Here is a 16,710-nt window from a genome sequence, read left to right on the forward strand (position 1 = left end):
AGATTTGAAAGGTGGAGACTGAGATCAACCAAATGTTTGGGTTGTAATTTCTGGCACTGAATTTTTTTCTAAAGCTTTTGCTTACTTGAAGTTTGATGCCTCCAGGGTCTGCTGCTAATGCTCTTCACTCTCTGCTTTCATGGTTCAAAACTTTTTATATTTATAACTGCTTTCATAGGGGGAAAATATGTGTAATTATAGATACTCTTCATCCTACCCCCCTCACCTCCTTGCTCCTTTGTACTCTGGTGATTTGATGATTCCCCCTCCCAAGCTCACTCACGTTATACAGATAAGTGAATCTCCTGCACGCTCTTCTTAACAAAGTATGACATTGTGGAGGGACTGACAAAACAGTTTTTCATGAATAAATTATGATCATTTGTAATTACCATATCAATTGTATGTATGGAAATGATGATTCTAAATTACTTGATGGTGATTAGAAACCATTGATTTACCTAAGTAGTTTTAAGCATTCTTCCAACAAACTTTATACACTATAAATTTATTTAGTAAACATTTGCTATCTAGATAATATATAGAAAATTCCTCCCTACCCTAATGGTAGATTGTATTTGGTTGTTGTTTTTGCTGTTCTTAAGTACATGAAGCCCTAGAAATTATCACAGAGGAAATAGTTCAATACAGGGCTAACAATTTTTGTGTCAGATTCTCCTCCAAGTGCTTTGTGTATGTTAAATGTAATATCCATAATGATATTTTTCAGTAGACACTGCAAAATACCCATTTTACAGGTGAGAAATTTGAGGCTCTGAGATACTAAGCAGCTTCTCTGAGCTCACAATCCTGATAAAGAAACTCACATTCAAAAGAGGCAGTCTTGGCTCCTTAGCTTAATAGACAAATATATGCATATTGATGGTTTATTTATTGACTAAGTAATTATTGAGCACACAATAGATGCTGGACACAGAGATAAATAAGACTCATCCTGCCCTTGGACAGTCTAGTGACAGCAGAATGATTACAAACTGATAAATTACAGTGCACTGAAATAGATATTAGCATTTAGGCAGGAACAAAGTACTATGGGAGAACATTAGCATATTTTTTCCCAAGGGATAAATGTGATACTTTTTATACACTTGCCACTTTTCTTCAGCAAGAGAGAATACAATTAGAACAGGAAATTAACATAGTTGAGGAAAGAAAAGGATTAAAGAGTCATAAAGGGATTTTTTTCTGAATATATCTGTAGTTTGTGCAGAGGTATTCCATTCTTAATTAAACACCAATCAATATGTCTTTTTTTTAATTACCAAAAATGCTGAGTATAAAACTTCACCAAGGCAAAACTGTAAGATTTTCCCTTGTCTTCTCAGTCCTCTTTCTTGGAGTAATGTAGTAGAGAAACTCTTAAGATATCATTTACTGTTGAGATAGGTATAGCCCAGAGCATGAAGTCCAAACACTAATCTGAACACCAGTGACTGGCAGGCTGTATCAGAGTTTGATAAAGTCACATATTCCTAGGTCATAATGCTGTGGGTCTTGATAGGGCCAGTCTGGGGTACAGTCTAGGTCTTTCTATTTTAAAAGTGTCTCAGTTGATTCCTTTGTACACCCAGATTTATCAATGACTAGTCTAAAAATCTCCACGAATCAGAAAGTCACCTATGTGATAGTTATGCTCTCTTTATTACCTCATTTAAGGTTATGGTTTGGTAAGTAAGAAGTCAGTGTCTAGAAACATCTCAGTTCAGTTCCACTGTTCCACATAGCACCTGGGGCTCTGAGGCCCCCCACTCCACTAATAGTGGGGACTTCATAGAGTCTCATGCCTGCCTTCGCTGGACAATTCATGCCCTTTACACCTAGGATTTAACCTGTCTTATCCTTGTCATTAGTTCTGAATCTTTCATAGCATGCAAACACCTACTTGCCATGATCTGGATTAAGTAATCTAGAAAGACAGAATGGGCTGTATAAAAAGCAGTCATCAGGGTGTCCCCTGGTGGCGCAGCGGTTGAGCGCCGGGCTGCGAAGCTCCCTACAGCCTCTGCAGCGCTGGTTCGATCCCTGGCTGTGGCAAGGGTCCCACATGGCACGCAGACCTCTCCTGCAACCCACTGCACCCCTCAGCAGTGTACTTCATCAGTCTGCCTGCTCTGCTCCCCACTCTGGCTCTGGTGAATTCTCTCACCCTCCCGTGCTTCTGACTGTACCCAGTGCTTGTATAAATAAATAAATATTTTTTTTAAAAAAGAAGTCATCAAAAGGAATAATCCAGTCCTGCAACTAAAAAGTTCATAAAATGGGCCTGATCACAGCCATTCATGGTCCTTGTTTTCATATCTACTGAGAGTGAAAGACGAAGGTTACTTTTTGGTGGGAGTATTGTGGTGACTACATCTGAGGGGGGAATTCTGATACTCCCAAAACACAAACAAAGCTGTAAAACCATGGTACTTCAATTAAAAAAGAAGAAATAAAGAGATAAACAAGATTGTTTCTAAAGGCCTTTACAGGTATAATGAATGATCTGAGTTTCTTAGCTACTTAAGTGCACTAAGGTGTCATAACCAAGACCCTTGATATCATTTAGTCCTTGATAACATCATTTCAGCCTTGATTCCCAAAGGAATGATTTCATGTAGGAAATCAAGCATAAGCCTGGCTCTAGAAATGTCTAGAATAACTGAAATATATAACCAAATCTTAGTTATCCAACACAGTGTTTAAGCAATTAATCTAGCAGCAAACTGTATCAGCATTATGTCCATGTGATCCTTACAGAGAAAGAGCTGCATAAAACCTGCATAAAACCTGGGCATGGGTCATCTGGAAATTTAGTGTGCATGGATAACAAGTCTCCTTCCCAGGGAATGCTTCTCTTCTCTTCCTTCCAGGGCAGTCTGAGGTCTAACTGGGATCAAAAGTAACTAGTTTTTCTGTTACAGGGAGGGAAGAGCTCCTGCCATGAGTAGATTTATGCAAGCAGTGCAACCCACAGAGCTCTCTTCTTAGAAACGATCCTAAATCAACTAGGAACTTCAACACACCAAGAAATAGCAGCCATGTTAATCCTCATGATGTTTATTTGGAAACAGAAAAACGATTAAACAATCAGAATGCAACCATGTTGAAAAGATGCTTCATTCCCCGGTCCCTGACTTGTTAGACTTCCATCAAATAAACTGCAAAGCTTCCCCATGCTACTGTTGCATGGGATTGCTTAGGACACAAGTGTGCACCTGCTTACTTATTGCGCTATTTTTTTCCTCCAGCTTCCTGAATGAAAATATATTCCTCTATATTTTAGCATGATAGGAGATCCAATTCTTATGGGTTTATATCAATTTCATGTGGTATTAGCTTGCATTTATGCATTTCAAAATGGTCATAAGAACCTATTTGAACTCTCCCATATTGATCTCTACGTGTATTTTTAAAAGATTTAGCAGGGAACAAATAGAAATGTTTTCAGGATGGGCATATCTGTTCTCTCATAGCGGCATTTTTATTCATGTTAGTGAATGCTCCTGGCCAAAGTAGGCAATATTTCTCTTTATGGGCTCTCTCTTTCAGAATCATACTTCTCTTTGGTCTAAATATTTCCTGGGTACCTACTATACTCTCTTTCCTTCCTCACCAACCCTCACTCCACCTTCTTAATCAAATACAATTTTTGCCACATGTCTGTTGGCAAGCCTTGTTACATTAATCCTTGTTAATGATTTCCTCAAATTGGAATAGGTACAACAAAACTTGAAGCAAGGAAATTAAATCTAAAAATACAGAATTTCAAGTTTTAAATGAAATAAGGGATTTCATTTTAAAATTGGAAGTCACCTTAGATCTCCCCAAATCACATAAAGGCCATATTCTTATTCTTTGTGGAAAACTGACATTGCAAGTTTTCAGTGATGCTCAAACTGAGACTTCAGGCACAGATAAAAATGCACTCTGCCCAACAGCTATTTATAACCCCTTGCTCTCTGTTTAACCCAGGCTTGGCAGAAGAGAGCTTATATAACTTGCCTCCAGGCTCACCATGGTCATTTCTTAAACCTTTAGTGTCTGCCTTGTACTCAGATAAATGATTGAAATGGTGCTCTTTAGAGGACACTGATGTGTAAGTTGTTAAATTCCAAGCAATTCTTTTCTTCTCAGTCCACATACATCCTGCTGTAGCAAACAGTAGACTAGAACACAATGTCCTTCTCCAAATCTGTAAAAAAGTAGTAATTATGAATCTTGAATTCATAATTGTAAATGTAATTGAAGTGTGCTTGAAACACAACTTATTTTCCTTTTTTTGTAACTCTATTTAAATACCCATTTAAGTTTCCTTTCTGCTTGGGTTGTGAAAGTGTGATCTCTACCAATTTGGGGTGTCCTCTGCTATGCTTGTATTCTGGGGCCTCCCTCATGGCTCAAGGGGTTAAGACAGCACTATGAAGCTATCCGCAGCCACTGCAGCATGAGTTCGATCCCCGGTCAGGGAGCTAACCCACATGGCACAGCAGACTCTCCTGTCTCACTTGCTGCTCCCCTCAGCAGTGTATTTCAGTCAATCCACCTGTTCTGCTCCCCAATCTGTCTCTGGTGAACCCTCTCACCCCCACACCTCTGGCCTATAGCCCAGTTCTTATATGCATAAATTTAAAAAAAATATGCATGGTGTTCTGGTCTTCAGGCTTCTCTCAGCCCCACATTTTTTGTTTGAGCTTTACCAAGGAAGTAAAGCAAAAAGTCCTTTGTATTTCAGTCTTGTAAAATAGGGGTTAAATCAACTGTCCTGGCTATTCACTGAGGATTAGTGGGCTGGGGGAGATTGTCCCTCTCAGGGCATCATAATATTTGATTACAACTTTCCATTTTGCTTCTCCCACCCTGGAGAATCTTTAGAAGGTTTGGGTAAGGAAGGTGCTTTGTCTTTACTTACCCTAAACATAATTTTCCCAAATACTCTCTATGCCATGATGTTCCAAAGACTTTTAAACTCAAAAGGCAAGAATTGTTTTTTATTTTTTGTAATCTATCTACCTTATAGGTATGTGCACATATCTGAGGATATTTTCAGTGTATTTTTCCAAAATTAGTTATTAAAAAAGGGTTTTATTTAATGTATAACAAAAGCTCCCTCCAGAAAAATCAGCAGTGTTTGTTAAATTATTAACAGTATATAAGTCCTATTTACTTACATACTTTTTACATCTTTTCCTTACATCTATTTTAAAATACATATTTATCCTTTTTTTTTAAGATAACATTGGTTAACATCATTGTTTATGTTTTAGAAGTATAGGATCTTCCCCTTCAGGTGTTGTTACTACACAGAACCCAGCCCCTAAACACCATAGTCAACCACCATAGTTGCTTTTGCTCCCTCTCCATTTTACTGTCACCCCCACCTTCCCACCCCCACCTCTGGTAGCCTAAGTTCTACAGTCAGATTTTTAGAGTTAGTTCTTGGTTTGACATTATCTTACCCTTTGTTTGGTTTCTCTATATTCCATGAAATTCATTTATAATATTTTAATTAAAAAATGAAAGGCTGTTTAAGTTTTTTTTGGTTTCTAGGGAATTTGAATATTTATTATGTCATTTATTTATTTCATTTGTCCCTGAGTGTCACTTTCCCATTTTGCTTAGATTTCTGTTGTAAGAGCTCTTTGTTTGAAGACTGTTAACAAATTGACTATCATATCCTGAAAAGATATTTTTATGGTTTATTAATTGACCTTTTACTGGCATGTGATATATGAAACTTACTAATTTATAAAGCTGATTTTGTGATTTTTTTCTTGTTATTTTTATTTACGAATTATTTTTACATTTCAGGATGATGATAGTGTTCATTTATGTCTTATGGGTTTTTTTTTTACATTTATGTCTTTTAAAAATATGTCATATTTAGCACTGGCTGTGAGATTGGGACCTACATTATTTTGAGTCATTTAGTTATTGTTCCATCATCATTATTTAATAATTCTTTCCCCTTTGGCTTACATTCCACATTTACCATATAAAAAGTTTTTCCTTTGATGTATCTGTTTCTAGACCTATGTTCCCCTCTATCTCTTACTACACCAATAAGACACTGCTTTAGTCATTGTAGATTCTTAATAAATTTAAATATCTTATAGGGATATTTTTGTCACCACTTTGTAATTATGTCAAAATTTTCCTGACTACATATTTGCACATCTAAATGATATTTAGAAGCCCCATTCTAAATGCTAGAATTATTTCTTAGATTTTCATTGTTTTTTCACATTTTTAAACTTCCATTCAATAAATTCTGTAGCCTAGCAGCTTATATCCTAAACAGCTTATAGCTTAACTATAAGCATAATAAATAATAATGATGGTAATATAGTCCATTTCCATGCCTTCTTGAAATTTCAAACTGAGTATTATTTTCAGATACTCATTTCATGTTTGTATCTCAAGGAAAAGTACTCGAAAGCTCCCCCTCCCCGCTCCTCCCTTTATAAGAACTATCACTGTCTTTTCAGAGTGTGGAAGGAGAACATCATGAAAAAGCTGTGGAACTACTCAAAGCAGCTAAGGACAGCGTCAAGCTGGTGGTCCGATATACCCCGAAAGTTCTGGAAGAAATGGAGGCTCGCTTTGAAAAGCTACGGACTGCCCGTCGTCGGCAGCAGCAGCAATTGCTAATCCAGCAGCAGCAACAACAGCAGCAGCAACAAACACAGCAAAACCACATGTCATAGGTGAGAAGTGCCTTCTACACAAGGGAACTCCCTTACACATACAAGTGTTTTTTAATTTAGTTCTTAGATTCTTGGAAAAAATCATTAGATTTCATAATTTAAAAAATCGATCAAAAATGTAAACAAGATAGTTGCTTCTTTGATGGATCCTTCAGTCAAATATCCTGCAAATGTAAGCTATTTGGGAAAATAATATTCTTGGATAGGGTCAGGTACCTATTTGCGTCTGATACATGTTTTTCTATTGGATGCCTTCACACAAATTGGGAAAACGCAATCTCTGTGCAAACCCAGATTCTCAGACGCATAACTAGATGGCATGAATTTCAGCCCTACTCACCCCTTGGACACGTACCTTTGCCATAGACAGAATAAACAACATTAGTGCTGATCCTGGGCAGATCCCCTTAGAACATTGGAAAGCAGCTCTACTGTAAAGAGCAATGAGGCCTTCCAGTGCCCATGTTCTGAGAGATTTTGAAATTGTCTTTGGATGTGTCAGAGATGCACCTGCCTTTTTCGAAAATCCACTTTGTGATAAAGAATGCTAAACCAGGTTTACTATACATGTTTAAGAAAATTCAAGAAAAATGATAGTAGAATCGGCTTTTAAGTGCTTGCTGTGTACTAAGCCCTTCTCACATGCTATTCCTAATCCTTAGAAAATCCCTTGAAGACGAATACCCATAAACCCTGAGTTTTTAGATTAAGGATGTGAAACTGCAGTAGCTGCAGTAGATTCTCCATAACCATTTGTATAAGCAGCATAGACTTAATTCCTTTCTTACTTGATCAGACATTTAATCTGCCATCTTCAGATATTCTGGTGTTATATAAATTGTTCTTGCCATGATTAGGAAGAGACAGTACTGTATATTTAACTACACTAAGCTGTCGGCAAACATCTATATGAAATGAGGCTCAAATGTTCTTGGGAAAATAACAATAAGTAATGTTGGTATTAAGTCATTCAATATCAGATTGGTATTTGCACAACCAGCAACACTGGAAATGACATGAGGCTTTGAATCTTCTGTAACACTCCTGAAAAGGAGAAGCTGCATGTGGAAATAACAAAGAATATGAAATTTTGTCCTTGACCATCCTGGGAATTAAAAAATCTATGGTTCTTTCATAATCTGTTAGTTTTATAATACATTCTATAGTTTGGTATCTTTATCAAAAATTAAAATACTTTCCCAAAGCTAAATTTATTCCATAATTAATGTTTATTTGGCGATGTTTCTACACAATGAAATTCTCGTACACATAAAAGTGTTTGTTTTTTTTTAAATATAGTTCTTAGATACTTGGAGCAAAAATCATTAGATTTCATAATTTAAAATCAAAAGCAATTATAAAATTCCACTGCTTGATAGGTCAAGCACTTTTCAATGGGTATAGAAACACATGAGCAAAGCAAAACAGTCTTGCTCTCATAGAGCTCACATTGGGTTGGAGGAGATAGCTAACTAGACAAAGTGTTGGGACCAATAGTTTGCAGATTTAAAATAAGCAGCTTTGGTAGATACTTGGAAATTGATGATGAGGGAAGACCTGCTAAGGAAGTGACATGTAACTTAGATTGAATGATGGGAAACCAAGGAATAAGCATAAGAGGAGGCAGTTCAGTAGTTGTAAGGCAGTCATGATCTATTTGATGTTTCAGGAATAGAAAGAAACTGGAGTAGTTAGGAAAGAGTGAGTGAGAGGAACAGTGAAATAGATGGGGGCCAGGTCACAGAAAGCTTTGTAAACCACTGAGGGAAGTTAGATTTTATTGAAATGGAGGTCATGGCAGGCTTTTGAGCAAGGGAGTAACATGATATGATTTATGTATTAAAAAGATCATTCTGACTGCTTTAGAGAGAATAAATTATTGGAGTAAGAGTGGAAACAGAGACCAATTAAGAGGTTATTATATAGCAAGAGATATAATGGCTTGGGTTAGGATAACATAGTTGAGATGAAGTGATATGGATGGATATGCAAAAAGCATTTTGTTCACATTCTCTCCTCTCCATTCCAAATGGAAAGATACTCTACATTGGTACTTTCTGAATACTTTCAAAGGCCCTTTTGCAAATAATAATAATATTCCACTATTTTTTAGTCAGACGTTGACACTCTTACACTGACTCATTTTTCCTTCTATCTTCAATAATACTGATTATGACAGTTGTACTAATTGATTTACCAAATGGGCCCATAGTGAAATTGTCCTGAGGTGTTTAGAAAAAAAATACATTACCATTGAGACTTCTGCAGTCTTGCTAAAAGCCTCCAACATTGTACTCATTCAATCAGCTTTGAGAATATGCAACTTAGCCATAAATATTTGCTGGATCATATACTCAATTCCATTCCTCTGTCCCATCTGTCTTCATTAAATCACTTCAGAATTTTTTATTGTTTTATAACCAACTACTAACATTTTTAATAATAAGCACTACAATCAATATCTTTTCTTGTGCAGGGCATGGGAAAGCTCTCTTTAAGCGAACATGAAATTTATAATTGTGTCCACCAAGACAGCACTTAAAATACACAGGATCATAGACCCTTGAGAAGAAATTTTAGTGACCATTTCAAGTACAAGCAAAATACAACCCAATCATGTCATCCATGTCGATTTTATGGTGAATTCAGTCAAAGATACCCACATTAGCTCTTGTTCAACTTTTAATTAATTGGATTTTTAAGGATTAAATAGAATTTGTTACACTGGCTAACTCATTCTATGGTCTCTTTGAGAAGAGATTTGAAATGAGTTCATCCTATTTACTTTGAACAGACTTCTGCTCAGTTTTTTTTAAGTGTGGTAAGTCAAGCAAAGAATAAAGCAAAGTAGTTTTCAGATAATGTCTTATTCATTGTCATATGGAATACAATTTTGATTCTCTAAATTAGAAAATTTTTTTATCTGCACCAGTGTAAGTTATGGAATAACTAGCAAATGGCAAATACAAATGCGTGCACGTAGTGTGTGGAAAATATCTTTCCTATCTACTTTTAATTTCAAAGTCTTCTGAAGTAAAAATCAATGGTCTTTTTTCCATAACTTCCATGTTTGATAATCAGGAAGACTAAATTACATTGTTTTGAAATATAAAAGACATGATTACAGTTCAACTACATTACATCCATATAAACAGAATATGGATATGTTAGGGGGAAAAGGATGTCCTAAAGCTAATTCCATACAGGCTTTGTGGACTCCACACCCACCCCAGGCCAAAGTCAAAGCCACTGGGAACTCCAAATCCCATCACCACCAAAGGGAAGGTGGCTGAGACCTGAGGGTGGGGTTAAGCAGCCAGGTTGATATAAAAGCAGACATGTGGGCTTTGGGGATCCCCATTTTGGCTCTCCGCCAGCTCGCAGCGTCCAGCCAGCTCTGAGAGTGACTTTGGGTTTCCAGGTCGTCGGATCGGGTAGGACGCATTAAAGACTTTATTTCCCTATTTTCTCCCTGAGTTGTACATTTTCCTTATTTCCTTTTCCCTTGTAAATAAACCTTTTATTAACCTTTTGTGTGTGCCTGTAGTGGAGTATTAATAAGTCCCTTTTAAGCGCGCGGGTGAGGACCCACAGCCAGGAACCCGTTCAATATCGGGGCTGCTCTATAACAGATACAGCTTTTTCATGCTACACACATGATTTGAGAAAAAAAAGTTTCATTTATAGAACTGTAAGCGTCTCAATTTTAAAGTGTGATTTCATGTATACCCATATTTTACCCAAATTTCCAAAGAATAAAAGTATGAAGGAAGAGGTATAAGTTCTGAAATGTCAACATTCTGGGGAAGTCTAGAACAAAAGCAGGTTTAACTTCTCTGACCTCCAATTGCTGGAGCTAGGGTAGATTCACATTTGAAATCATACTGCATCTTATAAAGTAGCTGGCATTTGCCAGTGGCCTCACTGACTTTGTATTCCTTCCTGCACTTATTTTGTCCACTACTGACTGTTCTATACCTTCCACTACCGCTGCAACACTTCAGGGACCCAGTGCCAGAATTCTGAGCCCAGTTTGCTGAAAGGACTGAGTCCAAAAGATGACTGATAAAACTGAACTCAAAGCCAGAAAGCTGAACTAGAAATAATAATCACAACGCTGGATAAAATTTATTAAGCGATTAGGGCATGCCAAGGACTCTCCTAAGTGCTTTGTATATATTAAACGACTCAATCTTCACAGTAATCCTATGAAGATTAGCTACTACTTTAATCACTTTTTAAAGAAAAAACTGAGGCATGTAGGATTTTTTTAAAAATCTGCACGTCATTTCACTGCTGTAATTCAAGCCCATAAATATGGGCTTCCAAACCTTTTTCTCTTATCACTGCCTAACTTTGCTTCATTATTTAATGGAAACTGTCCTTAAATTCTCCTGCCTTGCTTTATAGACACATTCACATAAGCTTTCAAGAATTCATTCTCATACTGCATAAAGTCGTAGTTACCTTCTCACCATCACCGCTCACCTCCAAAACAGTACCACATAAGTCAAAGCACTTCATCATCACAGCTGTATTTGTTTCCTATTACTGTGCTAAAACATTACCACCAATTTAGTCATTTAAAAGAACACTAATCTATTACTTATTCTGTAGGGCAGAAATACAGCAGTCTCACTAGGCATTAGGTGTCTCTAAGGGAAAATTTATTTCTTTGCCATTTCCAGCTTCTAAAGGCTGCCCACATTTGTTGCCTTGTCATTCCATTTTCAAAGTCAGTCATGGCAGGTGAGCCCTCACATTGCCTTCTCTGACCTCTGCTTCCATCATCACAGCCCTTTTCTTCATGCTTTCCTTTCTCTCTCTTCCACCTTTAATTGCCTTTTACATAATTTCATAATCTAGGATACTCTCTCTATTTCAGTATGAGCTGTTTAGCAACCTTAATTCCATCCACAGGACCTCCTGGTGGCACAGGGTTAAAGACAGGGCTTTCAAGCTATCTCCAGCCACTGTAGCACTGCACCAGTTTGATCCCCTGGCAGGCCAGGGAACTGACCCACATGGTGCAGCAGACCCCTCCTGCCTGGCCCACTGCTCCCCTCAGCAGTGTATTTCAGTAGATCCTCCTGTTCTGTTCCCCACCCTATCTCTGGTGAATCCTCTAATCCCCACACCCCCCAAAAAAAATTCCATCCACAACCTTAATACCTTAATTCCCCTTTACCTTGAAATCTAACCTTTTCACAGTTTCCAGAAATTAAGAGGTGGGCATATTTGGAGGATGATATTCTGCCCATCACAATGGTCATTTAATAGTAGCAAAACAATTTGATCAATAAAATTTATACTAATATGGGAAAGAGGCTTTACTTTTAGAATAAATTAAAGAAAGAATCACTAACCTGTTGGATTTTAAATTATGAGACTGAGGGAGATAATGAGAACATTTGGAGCAGATGAGTGTTTCTATGACCCCTATATTGGATGCCGGTGCCCTCTCAGCTGTCAGCACATCCCTCAAGCAGCTTTCCCTCTGGGTAGACAAAGACCTCCAAGACTCACTAAAATTCACCTGCCCTGAGTACCATTCCATGCGGACAAGTAACTCTATCATAAATTAACTCATTCAAAACTCAGTCACCAAATCTCTGTTACTGGATAAGCAAATAAACTTTGGGAATTTATTCAATATAAGATCCAGTAAAAGAATTCTTGTGGAAATTAAACAAGAAAGAAGTATGTAAGACTCAGCAAAATAGGGGGCGGTTAGTAAGTGCTCAATAAATTCTAGCTAATAGTAGTATCAATGCTAGTGGTGTAGCAGTTAAAATGTTAATGCTAGATAACTCTCATATGTGATGTCTGGGTGATTAGAGAAAAAACAATGGCCTAATTTGTGGCTTTCAGTTCCACCCTGTGGGCCTCCCGGGCTTGAGGGCACATCTCTTGAAGGCATAGTAGCCAGACAGATTATAAGGTTCATCTACTTACACAGTAGACAGAACAACTTGTTAGAATCTGTCTTCTATATGATGTTCTGCATCCATGGAAAAACATCTGCATCTTTAAAAACAAAGATTGAAAACCACTGTTCTTTCTGAAGGAAATGACTCCTTGATGGAGGGAGAGTGACAGGTTTGCAGGGAATGTTTGCCCCCTGGGGGAATATTTGCTCCCCTTGGTCTGACCTTAAGGTAGCAAAGTACTCTGCTCTACTCAGGTGACCTTGTGGGAGGAGAAATGGGCCTAATATCTGCTTCAGAGAAGGGAGAAAGGTGCTTTCAGTCTATCAAAGGGAGGCTTTGCTGGTTTGTACCTCAATAAAGACACTAAGACTCACCCTCCATTCAAAATATAAGGAGTATCTATTTTTTGACTTCGTGCAGGAAAAAAAGTCATCTGGAATTGGAAGGAAGGAATGTTTTTACATTTGAAATGTTTCCAAACTAATGTTCTTTATTTCATTTTAGGAATAACTGTATCTTTTGCATCCTCATTTGATAATTACTTCCTTTGCAAAAATCAAACATTTTTTTTCATATGTGGAAGATGGTGCATGAATGATAGCGCCCAAAATAATCCTTGCTGTTCTCACACAGCACATGCTCTTTTGATATTTTTAGCATATTGTAGTTGACAAATGAATACTAATCACCGATTTCTCTGCAATCTCTTCTCCCCTTTCAGGTCCTTGAAGAAAAGCTACTTGATCAAACATCTGATAGTCACAAATTTGAAGTCGTGCTTCAGAATCCCAGCACATAGTAAAAGGAGGAAAAAAAAACCCACACTGATAATTATACCTGTCAAGAAGCTGTGAACACGTGGTGTATAAATTCTTTACCAAGGCAACTTGACACCTTCTTTCTCTGAGTCTGAACCCCCACTTTTCCCATACTCTTTACACACACAGACCTTCCATTCATGCAGTGAGGATTCTTCGTGTGTAAAGGTAGCGGTTTGCCAGTCTACACACTGAAACAGTACAGGATGTATAAAGTCTATGACTTTCAAAGAAATCACCAGGGCCAGGATTAAGTGAATCCTTGGTCTATAGTTTTTCCAGAGATTAATAATCCCTCATTAGACTATAGTTCAAACTGCATCAGTTCAAGGGTGTCACCACTTAAAAGAAACCCACACATCGCCCCTCAACCCACCCTTTTCCACCTCCATTTTGCTGAGTTGTCTGAATTAGAACTCCAGTCACTTGCAAAGTCAAACTCTATCCACCCCCCTCCACACACAGAATGGCAAGTTATGGTATTTATACTCTTCAGATTCTAGAAGCAATTGGCTTTTTATTTTTTGTTTCCATGAATTTTATTATGCATTAATAGAGTGGGGTGATTTCAGCTCAACTTTTAGTTTGTTAGAAGCAAAGCTAGAGAAATCTAGTACTGTATTTTTTTTTTAGTTTAAGTATTGCTTGTATCTATTATTATTAATTCTAATAGAATATAATGTATATTTATTCCACAAAGTATATATTATCAGAGTGTATTTGTTACAAACTTAGGCCTTTTCTTACCCAGTGTTATGAATCTGGTAAGAGAATATTAGCAGGCACCTAACTTCATGAACTGAGCGCATATGATATTTATATATAACCCTGCTCTCAATATTTTTTGTTAAGTTTTATATTTTTGATTGATAAACTCTGAAGAAATCTAAACTCTTTCTATTTACATTGACATGCTGTCATAGAAGTCTATCTGATATTTTAAAGCTTAGGGCTTAAAAGCAAGATTATAATGTATGTGCATATATAAATAAATATATATGTCATACAAGGTTTAATGAGTTTTTCCAAATATAATCAGGTATTTTTGGCAATCTGAGATCAAAAGTGTTAATTTTCTGAAAATTAGGCATATGGAAACCAGTGATATTAATATTATGAATGAAAACTTGCTGCTGCTTCTTGAAAATATACTTACTTCATTACACATATTAATCTAGCTAAATAGTCAGTGAGCTATCATCTTTCAGAAAGTATCATTTACTAGAAAATGATCTGATAGTGTTACCCATACAGATTATAATTTTTGGATTATGATAAAATCGAAGCACATAAATCTTGTTTTGCTCTATGGAGTGACTAAGAAGCAATAATTATTTGGGCTCTTAAATCCCCTAAGCACACACATACTGGAAAAAAATAAAAAAACAATATCCAGTTGAAACATTCTTGATAGATCGCTAAAACTGGCAAATTTGAATATTTCTTCTGAAATGCAGAATTTGAATCGTTAAGATACAATATATTTTACACTTAAAGTAGTCCTCCAAATTAAATATTTATCAGTTTAGACCCCTCTTCTTGAAAATAAAATGAAACCAATTGGAACTACTCAGCATATTTTAATTTCCCCGTTGGGTGGTACTTTTGTTAACACCAATTATGCCTGCTCTTTATAATCACCCAGCAGAAAACAAACAGCAAGGAAAGGAGGAGGAGGTAAACCAATTTCAGCATTGACCTGTTGTGACAACAGATCCCCATCCTTGAAAACATATCATTTTTTACAAGTGAGAACTGGTGGGAGGTGGGAGGGAGAAGGGGGTAGGACCCTGAATGTTATGTAAAATAGGTTTACAAAAGAGACAAGCATGAGGGAATGAATGGAGACTACGTGAGTATTATTCAGTTTGAAAGCAGTAGTTCTCATTTTTATAAGAAAAATTTAATATAACATATATTTAGTTACCATTTAACAAAGAAATAAAGCTATTCAGGCGATGCCACAGATTCTCAAGAAGGGAAATGGTTGCACCCTTGTCATGAGAATATGGGCACTTCAACACATTTCAATACATTGTATAAATTTGGAGCTTAAGGTATGTTTTCACCTAGCTGTGTTTGGTTAATATTTAACATGTGTTTCATATCAATATAAATATTGTCATAGTATTACAGCAGCAACTATCAAATGAGCAGATAACTTACATTTGTGTTTTCTAAAAGTCTGTATCTCATGCTCTGTTTGCATAATGTTAAGTGTGAATAAATGTATGTCAAGTTGTTTATGAAAGTAAAGGGACAGTGTATCACACCTAAGGTATGTAAGGACAGATTACAGGTCACAGAGGTCCTAGGTACAAATGACCAGTCACATGGCCAGTCTTCTTCAGTAAAATCTGGTTACCAAAATTTAAGCTTTGCCCTAGAGGTTTAATCCAAAATAGCCATCCCTCAGCTTAGAGGGGCCCCTTGTGGTTCTCTAGGGTTCACTGAAGCCAGAGGAAAAGGGAAAAAAATACCACAACTTAGTGTTGACTTTTTATTAATGATCACATTAGAGCCACTGACATGCTCAAAATCACATTAAAATAGAGACTTTGTTCTACTTCTACATGAAGCTCAATCTCTGATGCCATCAACAAATCAATATTTAAAAGTCAAGGGTGAATTCTGTTGTGACTATGTATCAGTAATCCTGGTGAATGAATTTTAGTTCTTTCCCCTGGACAGGTTGATGACCATGTTCTTCTAAACTCTTTACCATTATGATTTTGAAGGCGAATGCATGGTTCAATATATATATATATATAAACTTTTCTATTGGCAGTTACATTTTGATTCATTTCCATTTGAAATAGGGCATCCTCAGGGAGATAATGAGCTTAAATTACAATTGACTTTGGAAAGAATAACAGACTATTGTGCTTCTTCAATCATGTAATCAATGAGGAACTCTAATGATGATGTGAACCTCCACTACCCTTTAAGACAATACTAAGATCTAAATGCAAAATCAAGCATTCAGGGGATTTTTAAGAATTCAAGATTGTCTCTGAAGAACTTGGTTAGAGATGGATTACACCAATTTACAAATGCACCACTCCATCATGGCAAATCAAACTGATCTGATTTCATTTCATTTTACTGAGCTGTGCCTATAGACTTCAAGACATTGGGATATTTTCTCTACATTATATAAAGCATCCATAGACATATGTGGGTATGCAAATAATGCCTGAATTTCTAATACTCTAGCTAGTTTTTTTTTTTTTTAGCAATATAGACATAGCCTGT

At 36.7% G+C, this 16,710-nt stretch overlaps 1 protein-coding gene across 2 annotated transcripts in view; it reads left to right on the forward strand.

The window, feature by feature from the left end:
- Nucleotides 1–13,686, forward strand: part of LIN7A (lin-7 homolog A, crumbs cell polarity complex component) — a 113,104-nt gene extending 99,418 nt beyond the window's left edge. For both annotated transcript variants that reach the window (XM_037513929.2, XM_037513930.2), the window contains exons 5-6: nucleotides 6,489–6,707; nucleotides 13,359–13,686. In XM_037513929.2, the coding sequence (XP_037369826.1) occupies nucleotides 6,489–6,707 (219 nt within the window). In that variant the 3' untranslated portion in view covers nucleotides 13,359–13,686. The remainder of the gene's footprint in view (nucleotides 1–6,488; nucleotides 6,708–13,358) is intronic.
- Nucleotides 13,687–16,710: the final 3,024 nt, after the last annotated feature.

Source organism: Talpa occidentalis, unplaced genomic scaffold (assembly GCF_014898055.3).
Source record: "Talpa occidentalis isolate TD23 unplaced genomic scaffold, MPIMG_talOcc4v2.1 talOcc4.16, whole genome shotgun sequence".
NCBI classification, from domain to species: Eukaryota; Metazoa; Chordata; class Mammalia; order Eulipotyphla; family Talpidae; genus Talpa; species Talpa occidentalis.